The 15,128-nt window shown below is 34.6% G+C and overlaps 1 protein-coding gene across 1 annotated transcript in view; it reads right to left on the bottom strand.

The window, feature by feature from the left end:
* Positions 1-15,128, bottom strand: part of Lrriq1 (leucine rich repeats and IQ motif containing 1) — a 134,114-nt gene that overhangs the window by 47,533 nt on the left and 71,453 nt on the right. The window contains exon 24 of the mRNA XM_026784625.1: positions 11,349-11,450. Coding sequence (XP_026640426.1) covers positions 11,349-11,450 — 102 coding nt within the window. The remainder of the gene's footprint in view (positions 1-11,348; positions 11,451-15,128) is intronic.

Below are 15,128 nucleotides of genomic sequence, written 5' to 3'. Positions count from 1 at the left end.
TTTTTTTTCCTTTTCTCAATAAAAAATAAAAATAAAAAAACTTAAAAAATGAATGATTTAATTTTTCAAGAAAAAGCAAATAAATGATTTAATGATACTTTTAACAAAGATGTAATACAAAGGATCAAGCAGGTGTAGAGTACAGAAAGGCACGTCACAGTGAATATGTCAGGCTTGAAAATATGTATAAAATGTTAAAGTGGAAAGGATGAATATGAGAGGCTTAGTTATGGTACCTATGGCCACAGTTCTGGGAGAGAATCACCTGTTTATAAGGATTCCCACATAGAATCTTTATACACAAGGTTTGTTCCTCATGATATTGTATGTGGGTTGTCACCCATGAAATCACCTTTTGAGAGTCAGGTCCCAGTATCACAACATAACCGGGGCTGGAATCTTTATGAATGGATGCAGAATGAAGTTGGACGTCATAGAGATGCTGTCTTTGGGAACAATATATGAAAGTATTAACGATTTCCTTCAGAATCAACTACTTTCTACAAGACTTGGAAGTTACAAAAAAAGTAGGATCGGTCATTTCTGACTTGATTTCCTCTGTCTTCACATACCTCCCATGATACCATGGTAACATTTGTCAGAAGGATCTCAGTGGAAGTTGAAAAGTTGAGAACACATCAGACTTTCAATCTCCAACACTTTTACTTTGTAAGTCCCTAATTTTAGATTGTTTGTTTTGTTTTTTGAGACAGGGTTTCAGTAACAGTCCTGGCAAACCTGTAACTTGCTTTGTAGACCAGGCTGCCCATGAACTCATTGAGTTTTGCCTGCCTCTGCCTCCAAAGTGCTGGGGTTAAAAGGCCTGCCCCCCCCCCCACCGGCCAGTTTTAGATATTTTGTTACAGTACTGTAAATCTTAAAAGTGTAAAGCAAAGGCAAAATTTTAAGCATGGAAAGGAAAGATCATTTATTGCCAGATAGGGACCAAAAAAATGAGGCATTGTTTACTAAGTGAGGAGCAAGTAAAGTTATAGAAAAAATTGGAACTATAATGTAATACATGTAATGACTTCAGGCCTTACTGTTTATTACATATGATGATAAGTGATGACCTTATATCATACATGTACTGAGGGTGACATAGCAATTTTTCTCCAAATGTATATGCAAAGTGAACAGACCTGCCCCATCTCCATGTCCTCCTCTTTCTCATCAGTTCTAGGGTAACATCTCCAACTGCCATTACCTTCTAACTGATTTTACCACGTACCTTCTTGCATTTTTCTTACAATATATCCTCATACCACATCTTTAATTATAAACTTGAGTATCTCATCTTCTGCTTAAAGTCTTATAATGCCTTTTGGTTTTGGAGTATAGTAAGCCAAATTCTCAAGGTAGACTACAAAGTTTGGGCTACCACTGCCTTGCCCCTGCCATGGTATCTAGTTGTATGCCAAGCTTTCTCCTGTCTCATATCAGCTTATTTTGTTTTTTTGAATGACCTCAACAACATCCACTTTTAAGGTCTTTTAATATGTCCATGTCTTTATTCGGATTACTCAATTTTTGTTTTTCCTCCTACTTGAGCCTAATCTTTAAATTCTGCTCAAGTCTTGCCTTCTCCTACATCAAATTCTGCTCAAATGATTGTTTCTTCCTTAATCCTGTATTCGGCTCCTTCAGTCAAAAGTATTTAAGATACCAGCCCACTTGGGTGTGGTCTCTTATACTGTAAATGCAGCTGAAAAGTATGTGCTTATCTCTCTTGCTTCTGGCTCTTACTTCCAGTTGCTAGACTCTGTTCCTGCTTGCACAGAGGACTGTTGTCCAGGACAGTGATCTGTAAGTTTACCTTAAATAAATAACCCTTTATTATTCATAATTCTGAACTGGTGTGGGGTTATTTTGTGATATCTGCCTTCATTCACATTTGGTTTTCCTTACACTTCTTCCATAGAATACTACATAGTTTTATTTTCATACATTTAAATATTTATTATATATGATACTCCCTATCATGTGTTTCTCTTCTGCCAAAGAACTATCTCCATTACCAGCAATCTGTGTTTAGTTTGTCTTATAACATTCTATCCTAATTATTTTGCAAAACTTTTATCTTTGGGGGTTTTCTTACATGATGATCCCAGTGCCTTAGAATGAGGGGTTGTTTATTCCATTTAGAACTGAGAACTCCACAGTCTCCTATTTTCTGGATGTTGGCTACTTTTGCTTCTCTGTATTACTACCCACTGCAAAAGAAGCTTCTCTGATAAATATAATTGTAATATATATATTATACATATATATAAAATACACACACATATATATATATACATATATGTGTATGTATAAAAAATAAGCACAGAAAAACAAAAAGAAGTCATAAACCTGAGAGAGAGTGAAACAGAAATGGTGGGGTTAAAAGGGGTAATATGGATGTGTTGGATGAAGGAAAAGGGAAAGGAACAAGTGATGCAATTATATTTTAACTGAAAACAAAACAAAGGAGAAGCTTCTCTAATTAGGTGAAACATGAATATACAAGTGAGTATAAGGATAAGAATATAGGAGTCTATTTAGCAGAATAATACTATTAGGTCCACTCAAAGTCCACTCTCTATGACATGCTCCAGCAAGAATCCACCTCCCGAATATTCCACAACCTCCCCAAACAGCACCACAAGTTGAAAAACAAGCATGCAGATTCCTGAGCCAATGGGTCAAAATGATCATTTACTCCTTTCCTCTCGTCTCCTCTCATTTCTGTTCCCGTTCTCCCGGCCCCATTTTCATTTCTCCTTCCCATACTGCCCCTCTTCTTTCTTTCCTTTTCAAGAAGGTAATACTTGCCAGGAACTGGATGCAATAGACCTTGTTATCTATCTATCTATCTCTATCTATCTATCTATCTATCTATCTATCTATCTATCTATCTATCTATCTATCTATCTGGTATTTGAGTCAGAATTTCTCTGTTTAACAGCCCTGGATGTCCTGGAACTAGTTCTTGTAGACTAGGCTGGCCTTGAACTCACAGAGATCTGTCTGCCTCTGCCTCCTGAGTCCTGGGATTAAAGGTGTGTGCCACTACTGCCTAGCTTTATTTTATTATTTAACATTTTTTTTAAATTTTACATATCAATATCAGTTTCCTCTCCTGCCCCTCCTTCCACTCCCCCCTTCTTCCCTTGCCTCCTTCCCATCCACTCCTCAGAGAGATTAAGGCCTCCCATGGGGAGTCAACAAAGTATGTCAAATCACTAGAGGCAGGATCAAGGCACTCCTTGTATGTAGACTGAGCGAGATATCCATTCATAGGGAATGGGCTCCAAAACTTCAGACTTTTTATGATGACAGATTTTATTTTCTCACCAAAAATTTAAAAATTATTTTCTTTAAAGGCATACATTTAGTATTGTCATGTCATGTTGCATGTGAACACAATTCTTGTCTTTTATACACATCGGGAGTCAGGTCAAACCCACCCAATGGTACATGTGTCTTCATGGCTCTAAGGCCTTGAGCTCAACAACTAACATCATTGAATACTAGAGATGATATAAGATATTCACAATGTGGTAAGAATACAGTAATTCAAATTATAGCAATTATAGGAAACCAAGCTACTGACAAAATATATTTTCTAAATCTTTGTAGCCATGTCTAGTCTGATTAATAATGTATTTTACTCCGCAAAAACAAGACTACAGACATCTCTTAGCAGGATGCTTTCAGGTTCTCACTGTTTCCACATTCCCTGTGGCTAAATGCTAGTCAATATAAATGTTAGCAAAACTCTGTTAACTCTTAATATATAAACACTGAACACTATTAGCAAGTATTTTATATACAGCTACAGAAACACAAAACCTACTCTAAAACAATCTGCACAATATGATTTTGTGCTCCAATCTGTCATTAAAACGGAGAAAGAAGAAGAAAATGCTTGTAATCATAAAGCAAAAAATACCACAAAAGACGATGGTTTGATTAGGATGCTCTGAAGTTAAAATTATAGAAATTAAAGTTTTTCAAATGTCTTCATTACTTGAAAAGTTAATACAAAATATTTAAGCATTTATGGCATACAGGAACATATGGTATCTGTAAATCTTCCATTTTATAAGAGGACAAATAGGATTCATGTTTGTGATGACAGCACCATGCTGCGATGTAAGAAAACTTGACTTTAAAATCAAGTAAAATCATTCCAGGGAATGACGAACGGAGACTTAAAACTCTCTCCCTGAGAAAGTTGTCAGGCTAGACCCAGTTTTTCCAGCTTTATTTCTTCCCCCTGGCTAATACTAAAATTATAAATTTTCTTTTACTTTAGAAGTAGCAAATTTAGAAGCTCAGTAGATGAAGGTAGGGAAAGAATGTCGTTTATATAAAATAAGTAGAAATGAAGTAAAAATACATTGTTTACTTTAGGACTGTGTGTGAAGCTTCCTGAGGATCCAAAAAATGAACAGATGTGAATCAAAATATTGCCACTGATTAACATGAATCCAAAGACAAATAGATTTGGTTCTCAAAAATGTAGCATTATCACAATGTCAATATTAGTAGCTAATTATAGGATAAACATCAAATATTAATTGCAATGATGAAAAAATTAATTCTTCTTTTATTTTGGTGCCAACAAGGATACAAGAATTAAAATGAAATACATCATTAATCTCCTAGAGTTTTGCATTACCTAATATATTAGTTTTTATTTTTATCAGTAATTTAATTCTGAAGTGTATACCTTGAAATCTTGTTCTTCAAAGCATACATTATGTTTTGATTCTCCTAGATTTGGCTTTATGAAGAAATCAGCTCCCTTATAGGTTTTTACTCTTGATATGACTTTGGACAAGTCACTTCTCAAATTCTCTAAATCATTTCTCACAGTTATTAGACATGTATCAGAGTCTCTGAAGAGAGGAAACTCGGAGTTTTAATAAGAAATGCAGATTTTAAGCATTAAAAAGCCATTAATTTAGAATCAATTAATGTTGCCGATAATTTCAGTTTTGGACCACTTACTATGTAAGTATGATGTGTACTTATGTCCTTTGCAAACGGGATCTCAGGTCATACTGTTAGCGCTCACCAAACTATGTATAATTCCAATCAATTTTATGAATACTAATTAATGACTCTATGATTAAGCATATCTCTCAAAGGATTAGAGTTCAGTTTCAAGTACCATTACTGAATGGCTCATAAGTGCCTCTTACTCCATCTTCAGGATGAAACACTTTACCCTTAGCTCTGTGAGCACCTGCACACACACATATACACACACATACACACAAGAACGTGTACACATGCTTGCACAAATGCATGCACACACACGAATACACACATGTACACACACACGCACACACACACAATTTAAAAACTAGTAAAAACATAAACCTTAAAAATAAAAAAATATTCCGAATGAAACACAAAATAGTAAATTAGCAGAAGTTAGCCCCCTGAAGAAAACACAGACAATAGCTAATAAAGTTCAAATACAAGTTGTTATGAACAAATGATACCGATGTCTATTCCGACTACAGGGTCCTAGTGGCTCTGTGAAGAGGAATTGGTTAGGACAAAAATAGACAAGGCATTCTAATGTGTAAAAAGTAACTGTATTTGTTGACATCATAGTCTTACCTACTCTTTTCCCACAAAAATCCTAATATGTTTGATCAATAAATTCAGTAGTGCACCAAAATACAAAAAGTGAGTAGTGTTCCCACATATGTATAAAAGGTATTTATGAAAGCTTAAAAATGAAATCAAATCAACAAGTTACTTACAAAAGCAACAACAATAAAATCCTTATATACAAGTTTACAAACACAAAAGGGCTGAAAACTTTTTCTTGCCAACATCTTCCTGCAAGACTTTTGTAAAACTTCAATGCAATTGTATCAAAAGTCAATGTTATTTTTCACATAAATGGAAAAAAAAATCATTAAATTTGCATGGGCCCACAAAAGAGCTAAGACTATCATGAGTTTAGAGAGCAAAGCTTGAGGTATCCAATTCCCTGATTTCAAAATTTATTAGAAAATGATTGTCATCAAAACAGCATAATGCTGGCATGGAGACAGACACATGAGCAAATGAAGTGGGTCATAAAACTTAGAAGTAAACTCACACATTCATGGTTAGCCTCATTTCCACACATAAGTCCCAAGAATATGCAATATGGAATGGATATTTTTTTCAAAAAAATTGAAATGAAACCACTTTAAAACAAATGGCGGGAACTGAAAAACAATGACGCAGGAAGAAGTTTAAAATACATATCATATTTTTTCTATCATCTGTCTATCTATGCATCCTCTATTTATTATCTATCTATCTGTCTATCATTTTTCTGTCTGTCTATCAGTTTATCATCTATCTACTTATCCATCCATCCATCTATAAAAAAGGACATACAAACGACCAAACTGTATATGAGAAAATGTTCAGAATCACTAACATAAGTACAATGAAAACCATAATGAAATATTGTATACTTTTGCAAGATGGATTTTATTATAAACATAAAAGGTAAAAGGCCATCATGTAGAGAAAAATGAACAAATATATGTGGTAAGAGGAATATAAAATAGCACAAGCTATTAATTAAAGCATGATGGAAATTTCTCAGAAAATTGCATATAGAAGTATCATTTGACCAAGCAATGTCAAAGTATCATTTGATCTATCAATCTCACCACTGGATAATTATCTAATAGTAATGAAGACAGAATGCTAGACACATCTCTGGAAGTCCCTGTTTATTGCATTAAACATAGTCACCTAAATATATCAATACCTGCGAAGTCTAGTAAAACATGAGTGGGTAAAGAAAATATCGTATACATATACAAAGAAATATTATTCAGTCTTAAGAAGGGTGAAGGATGTTGGGCAGTGGTGATGCATGCACACATTTAATCCCAGCACAAGAAAGGCAGAGGCAGGTGGATCTCTGTGAGTTTGAGGTCATCCTGGTCTACAATAGCTAGTTCCAGGACAGGCCCCAAAGCTACACAGAGAAACCCTGCTTTGAAAAACAAAAACAAAAAAAAAGGTGAAGGAAATCAGATTATTGTGACAACATGAATGGAATCAAAGGACATTACTGTAAGCGACATAGAAAGCACAAAAGACATATCATGTATCTCTAAGTGGAATCTAGTCATATTGAACTAATGAACATAGAGAGTAGAAAAACAGGTACCAAAAGTCAAGGTAGGGAGAGTGAAGGAATGAGAAATTGCTGATTAGGACCTAGGCAGGAAAAGCAGGTGTTGAGTCCCAACATACATCAAAGGTAATAGAGAAGATAATGACGCATTGTTTACTTCAGAATAGTTAATGGAATAATTTAAATATTTCACCATAGAAATTATAAGTAGTTGAAGTAATATACAGACTGAATAGCTAAATTTAATCATGCCATGTGGTATACATATTCAAAAGTTCATATTGTTCCTTATAATTTTATATAATCATGATTTATCAATGAACATTAAAAAGACTAAAATAACTTACAGCAGGGACTATCCAGGATAGTGACATGATCATTCATATATCGCTTTATACTGTTTGAACCTGTAAATCTCGTTGTAAAGAGGTTTCATGAATGCCATACTATAAACATTTAAATTTACTTGCTTTGATTTACTATTTATTTATGGAACATAATTAAAGCAGAAAGTTGAAACAGCTATTTGTTTTTAAAGAATTAAGCTGTGTTAGACAACTTGTGGCATGCACACTTAGAACACGGCAACTCTGCTTCCTCTTAGGACAGTAGCAAACATTGAAGGGTGACTTCAGGATTCTTAACTCATCAGAGCCTTTCAAGGGAATATAGAGTTTTGACTTTCAAGGAAAGATTAGATATTTAAACCCAAGTGAGTATTGTATGTGATAGCAGTGGTAAATGAAGAGAGGTACCTAACAATCAAACAAGCAAGCAAACCTGTAATAGATATATATAATTTTTAGGCCCTCAGTCCTGGAGGAAGAATCAAATAATATCTGACACGTGGCATACTTCTGGGTAACCTGTATACAGACGTGATCAAAGCCTAGCCTTGACTAGGTTTAACGAAAAGTCATTTTCTTCATTTCACGAATGTGGCAATTGATATAAACAGGTATTTTATAAAAATGGACTGATGAATGCTAAGATTTTTACATCATGCTCTTTAATATAATTAATTCCATATCAAATATTCCTCAGGTGTAACCACATCTCGCATGTGGATATCATCATTTGTCTATTGATATCTGAAACAAAGCATTTAATACAATTTGCAAGACTCATGACATTTCACATGGTCATGACTGAAAAATTGAAAAAGAATGGTTTTCCATTACTCCTACAATGTTACTATAAAATAAATTAGAATTTTAGAATAAATATTCAAATAATACTATGATCTAATTTGAGGATAATAAGAAAATTTAAAAAACAATGCTGGCATACCATAGTCATGAGATATTATTCCACATGGAATTATTTAATCTAAAACCTATAGCAAATTTAATTTTGATTTTCCTCATGGGGAATTCAGAATCTGACTATTAATTTTATTTCATTTTTTTTCTTAAGGGAAAGTAAGTTTTAATGTTCTAAACCTAAAAGTTAATGCTGGCTATGCAACAGTAAGATTAATTGAATTGTCTTAAAATATTCCATATAACATACAAGTTGTATCTCAAAAAAGACTTGGTTTCAAAATGCACCAATCACTGGCAGCTCAGCAGGTCAGCCTGCTCAATTAAGCTTTCCTCTGCATCAGCAAACATATGTCTAGTTGCAGGTTGAGTTCAGAGAAGCATATGAGACAGCATGAAATTTTAACCTTTCCCCCCTTTTTTAATTAAGAACTTTTTAAATATAATCTTTTCTCATTTTACATAACTATCCTTATACCCACTCCCTCTCCTCCTCCCACCCTACCTTTCCCTACACCCCATGCCTCCATCCACACCTAAGAAAGGGTAAGTATTCCCATGGGGCGTCAACAAAGTCTGACACTTCACTTCGAGGTAAGACCAAGGCCTTCCTCCCTATATCTAGCTGAGTCAGGTATCCCTCCAAAGAGAATGTGCTCCTAAGGCATTTGATTCTAAAGACTGGGCTTGACACTAGCTAGCATTTTATCTTTAATACATCTTTTTAAAGAGACAAATGCTAGCATATTGATTGGAAATTTTTCTCATGTAGAACCATTATTGTCAAAGCCCATTCCTTAAAGTCAAAACCTTAGAATAACCACAATAACTAATACCCACAATTTGGGAAATTTATCTATCTATCTATCTATCTATCTATCTATCTATCTATCTATCTACTATGTACTACTATCTATCTATTATGTACTACTATAATGAGTACATAATACTCATTCAGTATAAAAAAGGAAGTTCCATATATTTAGGAGGACTGTAAAACAAAACTTAAAACACCAAAACAAACACATTTTGCATGAAAGAAAAAAAGCAAATACAATTATGCAGATAAAACTTATGTGCAAACCCCGTGCTCTATAGAACGTCTTCTGTCCCTACTGTGAACTTTTCTTAGCCTATTTTGTATTGGTTCATAGTTAAAAAACAAAACCAAACCAAACACGCTCTTCACATGCACTCTCATGGGTAGGAACTGGGAATACACTGGAACATTTTAGGATACAGCTCTTTCTGAATGTTCAAGTCATCTAAATTAAATGTCTCTTTCTTCTAGGTACTTACTTTCTGTAGTAAGGATGTCTTTATTTAACAGGAGAAAGTTATCGATGGAATTGATGCTAATCTTACCACAACTGTTATTATTACTTATGAAAAGGGTGAACTGCTAGCTAACATAATAGCAGGAAATAGAATGCTGTTTGAAAGCCCAGGCTTGTTTTAATTTTGGAAATCTAATTTAATTCTATTGCAGTATTTCCTAAAGTATCGAGGTTTTTATTTTTAATTTTATGTGTATGGATATTTTTGCTTGCACGTGGTCTGTGTACCTGGTGTGTACCTTGCGTCTGAGGAGGCTAGAAGGTGTTGTGTATACTCTAGAACTGGAGTCTCCAAGTAGATGCTGGATTTGAATCCAAGTCCTACTAAAGAGTAGCCTCTGCTGTTAACCAATGAGTCATCTCTCCAGGACCACCCTCAATGGACACTAAATTTTGAAATTGTCTTACCATGAAAAATTGCAAACATTAAAACAATATAATGGATAATACCATATACATATATACATGCCATAAACTATTTAAGCAATAATCTCAATCACCTTCCACACATGTTAATGTATTTTTTAAATATTTTCTTGTTGTTATAGACTTCCAAGAAAACTCTAGATGTCATGTCTTCTGGTGATACATACTTGAATATGTTACTCTACCTCAAAATAACTTAGTGACTTTCAAATCATAATGAAATGCAAATCACAATGAACCCATTCTTGATCACATTATCAATAATGTATGCTTTTTTAAGATTTATTACACAAAAAATAAGAAGATAATAGTTATTTTCCATTCAAAAGTACATGCCTTTTTCCCTCTGTTATAAATAACTATCAGGAAGTATGGGTAGCATAAATAATAAAATTTTAGTACTACAAATAGGTATGAAACTGGTAAGTCACATTATGGTTCTGTTTAATGATACAAGAATTTAATTCTTTGGTATGGTGAAGTCAGAAAGGAAACCTGTGAACTGGATGTGAAAACCTTCATTCTAAAAGTAACTAAGAAAGCTTTCAATATAACAAAGTATAATTTGTACTGTTTAACAGAATTTGACATAACGTAAGTGTATCAGAATATCATGTGGTCAGTCTCACTAATTCAAGCTATTATAATTTATACTCAGTAAGAATTTATATCAATATTAAAACTGATGATACATTATTACATGGTTATTTATACAACAATCAAAGGCACATAAAATCTAGATAAACACAAATGAAAATAGGGTTTTCATTTGTATTAGCATTGTAAATAGGGTTTTTATTTTGATAAATATATTTAATTCTTTGAGGCTATTTTACACAAATACACACATGCATACATATATGTGTGTACTTTAGGTCGTAGGAGGGCTGTAAACGTTTTAACACCTTTTTTCTTTATTTTTAAATATTTATTTTATTTATTTATATGTATACAATATTCTGTCTGTGTGTATGCCTGCAGGCCAGAAGAGGGTACTAGACCTCTTTACAGATGGTTGCGAGCCACCGTGTGGTTGCCAGGAATTGAACTCAGGACCTTTGGAAGAGCAGGCAATGCTCTTAACCACTGAGCCATCTCTCCAGCCCCCAACACCTTTTTTCTAGCCTTACAGAACATTTTAATCTTTCTGTGCCTTACATTAAACCTTACCTTCAAAGTAACTGACCCTCCTCAGCTGTGACCTCTTTGATGACTTTGTAACACGACCTTCATTTTTGTGTTTTTTGAATAATGCTAGTCTCACAGAAGGTTCTAGGGGAAAAAGAAGAAGAAGAAAGACCAGCTCGTGGTTACTCCTTCTCTTATATGAATATGTTTTTCCTTTTTCTGTTATTAAAAATAATACACATTCCATTGGGTCTCTGTGAAATTGCCAATGCCTTTTAAGACTTGATAATGTAAAAAAGAAGTGCCCAGAAATTGTATATTCTTAATCGTATCATCAATCCTATGGCCCTCCTTTAGTAGAAAGTCAGAAATGTTATGAATGTTGTGAAAATATGAACATATATTTTTTGACATCATCTTTATATTTGGAAGTCAAGCTACAGTTATTTTAGTTCCTTTCCTAGCATTTCTCCTCAAACTAGAAAAAGCAGTTGATTGCCAGGTAGGACGGTACACTCACTACATCCTCCCTAAACTATACAGAGAACAGAGCTGTGAGATGAAAGCAAGACAGCAAGAAACCAGCTTGCTAGAAAATCTTCATACCATGAAAAAGTGGTGGTTTCTCTTCTATAATAACGTATTTACAGAACCTAAAAGTTAATTTTTTTCTATATTTTAAAGTTATAAATAGTATTATTCTATCATGTTACAGGGTGAGTCACAGTGAATGTAAGGCCTTGCAATTTTTTATTAACAACAAATGATTGTATGGAATGTGAAAAATGGGTTTTGGCCCTGCAGAACTTAGAGGTTTTTGCCTAAGACTGAAAACGCAGGGATATAAGCACCAAGGGATGAAAGCTTGCGGAAATTTAAGCGCTTTTAGTACGGTAAAACCACCTTTTCAGGGTGGTACATTTTTTTCTACTATCTTAAATTATGTGGAAAAAAGTCTAGGAGAGTAAGTCTAGTGTAATAGAATTAAATCAAACAAAGAGTCAACATTTTAAAAATTGAAGACACCAAAACACATTAATAATTTAGTGCTAAAGTACTAAGTTTCAAACTATACACTGAGAGGAGAAAGAAAAGCATCTGTGGAAGGCTGCTCCATAACGAGTAACTTGGCAGTTCCCAGTATTCTTCCAGCATAACTGAGCCCCATTAAAGCTCATTTTCGTGTTTCACAAACACTATTTTGATCATGTCTACAGAAACTATAAGTCAGAGTTTGGCTCCTTTCTGAGGTATCTGCACCCTATGGTATTATAATCACTGGGAGTTCCTACAAAAACTCTCTAGGAATTAGCAACAATAACAAACATATAGATACTTTCCAGCACAGGCAGGATGCTATATAAGCCATCCACATATCTAGTGATATCTCAAAAAAAGAGAAGTCAATAATGAAAAGCATAATTTCCATTGCTCCTTGCTGTGGTTGGTCATAATCATCTTCCCATTTTCTTAGTCTTCTTTCTTCTCACATTCTTATTAGATTTATGTTGCTTTCAGAAGGATGGTGTTACAATTCAATATAACTGAGTTAGATATCAGTATCAGTTTTTACCAGTTGTATGAATGTGAACACACTGCTCTTCCAATCTGACTTTTTCCAACGTGAACAGTACTGACTTTCCATGCAAAAGGTAAAATGGTTGAAAATCAATCATGCTCGTTGCTGACATGTAGGCACTCAATACGTGACACAAACAAACGTAAGGCAGCGCAAATCATAATAACATTTTCTAATAATGTATGTCTTTGGCAAATACTCTGAATATAGGAAATAGATAGATGGATTTATCATTGGTTAGCTTTTACTCGAAAGGATAAAACATTATGGATAAAAGACTGGAACTGTCTTGGAAAAAGCAGGAAGCATTCTTGCTCTGTACAAATTCATATGTGAAGCAGGGGTATCATTAGTACATACTTCCTTCATACTGTTAATTCAGAGCCAATCCTTTAATATACAGAAACTATTTAGAATGAATGTCTGAAAAATACTCATGAAAATAACTTTATTTTCCAAGAGCATATGAGGAGCCCTACTGCACCATAAATATCCTTTTAGTTTCAGAACATGTTGATTGCATCACCTTAAACTGATTCAAAAGTTCATTTTACTTGCAAAGCAATAATGATAAGAAGACCAATATATGGTGATTTGAAATGAGAAAAACTACAGTTTCAGGGGATCTGACACCTTCAAGCAAGGTGCATACAGTGAATTTCAATAAATTATTAAAAAAGAGAAAAAGTGGATGCCAAAACTCCCTAGAAATAACTCCATGAATAATAACAGTTGAAGTTTAAAAAACACATAGTCAAGCAGGGAAGCTGGGAAAACAGGGATACTGTAAAGAGAAGAGCTTGTGGATCATTTTGTGTACATTGTACAGTGGGCCAGATCCTATGTCCACGTTTTACTAGTTCCACGGATACAAGCAAACTGGTCAAGTCTTTCCAACACTGACTTTGACTAGGAGAGGTGACACAGCGTGTATAAATTACATGTTAACATAAGTGTAGGCACTCAATAATTGCCACAAGCAAATGAAGCTGAACACACATAATGACAACATTTTAAAATGATTTAAGTTACTGGAAAATACCTTTAATCATTCAGACAATAAGGTAGGCTGTGCAGAGAACAGGTAGACAGAGTAGACGATTGGCTCCAACATTGTTCGCTTTTAAAGTATGTGTTTCTCATTAAATACTTGTCTATCATTATTGTTACTTTAAAAGTTCTTTCTCTCTCCTAAAATGCCTTGCCAGTGTAAAAAAAAATCTTTAAACACATCTAAGGAGACTTTCAAGTATGAGAACCAAATTCATTTATGCATTTGGCTCCATGTGTGATGTTTTATAACCATTATCTCATTAAGGCAGTATTATTTTACTCATTAAGTTTCTATTTTTTGCATAATCTGTTTTTCAGTTTCTATAGTGTCAGTTGTGATTAACTGTGGGGTTCCTCTGCAGAACACTCCCTTGCCCCCCATAAAGAATTGAGCCACCTGCCTGTAACTGGCCCTGGCTAAGGAGAGGAAGTGCCCTGCTTGCCACCCAGCCCCCACGTTCTAGAGACAATCAGATGCAGCGGGGAGTCCAGTCAAGCAGGAACTCCTTTATTTCCTTACAGCATGCAAGTTATAGAGCAAAAACCCCACAAATCTCAAAGGAAGTAGAAGGAGAAATAACCAATCACATCAGCAATCATGTCTGCATGAGCTTCAGCTCTGATAGCCCCTAATGGAGATCACCAGGGCACCAGGTATTTTGAATCATCATACCCCATCTTTAACTCCAATCATCCTTTTTGTAAATAAGTTAGGTCTCAACCCCCCTTGCTTCCCTTCAGCACCATCTTGGCTGGGAATATTTTTTATGGGCTATGCAATGTCACTGTTTTTTGAATTTTGTGCCTTTTTCTGGCTTTCACACTTTCGGCGCAGCTGTCATGCTTTAGGCGCCAACTGTGCCTTTTACTAAATGTCACTGTTTTTGGTGCTAGCTTGGCTACTCCAGCCTCCTATGTGCTTGGTTCAGTCCACAATTAACTACCTTAATGCCATTCTTCTTAAAAACCAAAAAAAAAAAAGGCTTGGTCCTCCCTCAACTTAATGTGCCAGGTTATGTTGACTCCCATAGGAGGCCTTACCCTTTCTGAGGAGTGGATGAGAGATGAGTTGGAGGGAAGCAGGGTTGGTGAGTAGAAGGAGGGGTGGGAGGGGGAACTGTGGTTGGTATGTAAATTGATATATATATATATATATATATATATACATATATGTATATATGTATATATAT

The sequence above is a fragment of the Microtus ochrogaster genome, chromosome 24 (assembly GCF_000317375.1).
Source record: "Microtus ochrogaster isolate Prairie Vole_2 chromosome 24, MicOch1.0, whole genome shotgun sequence".
Lineage (NCBI taxonomy): Eukaryota > Metazoa > Chordata > Mammalia > Rodentia > Cricetidae > Microtus > Microtus ochrogaster.
The sequence above is the reverse complement of the archived record's forward strand: the minus strand, read 5'-3'. Positions and strand labels throughout refer to the sequence as shown.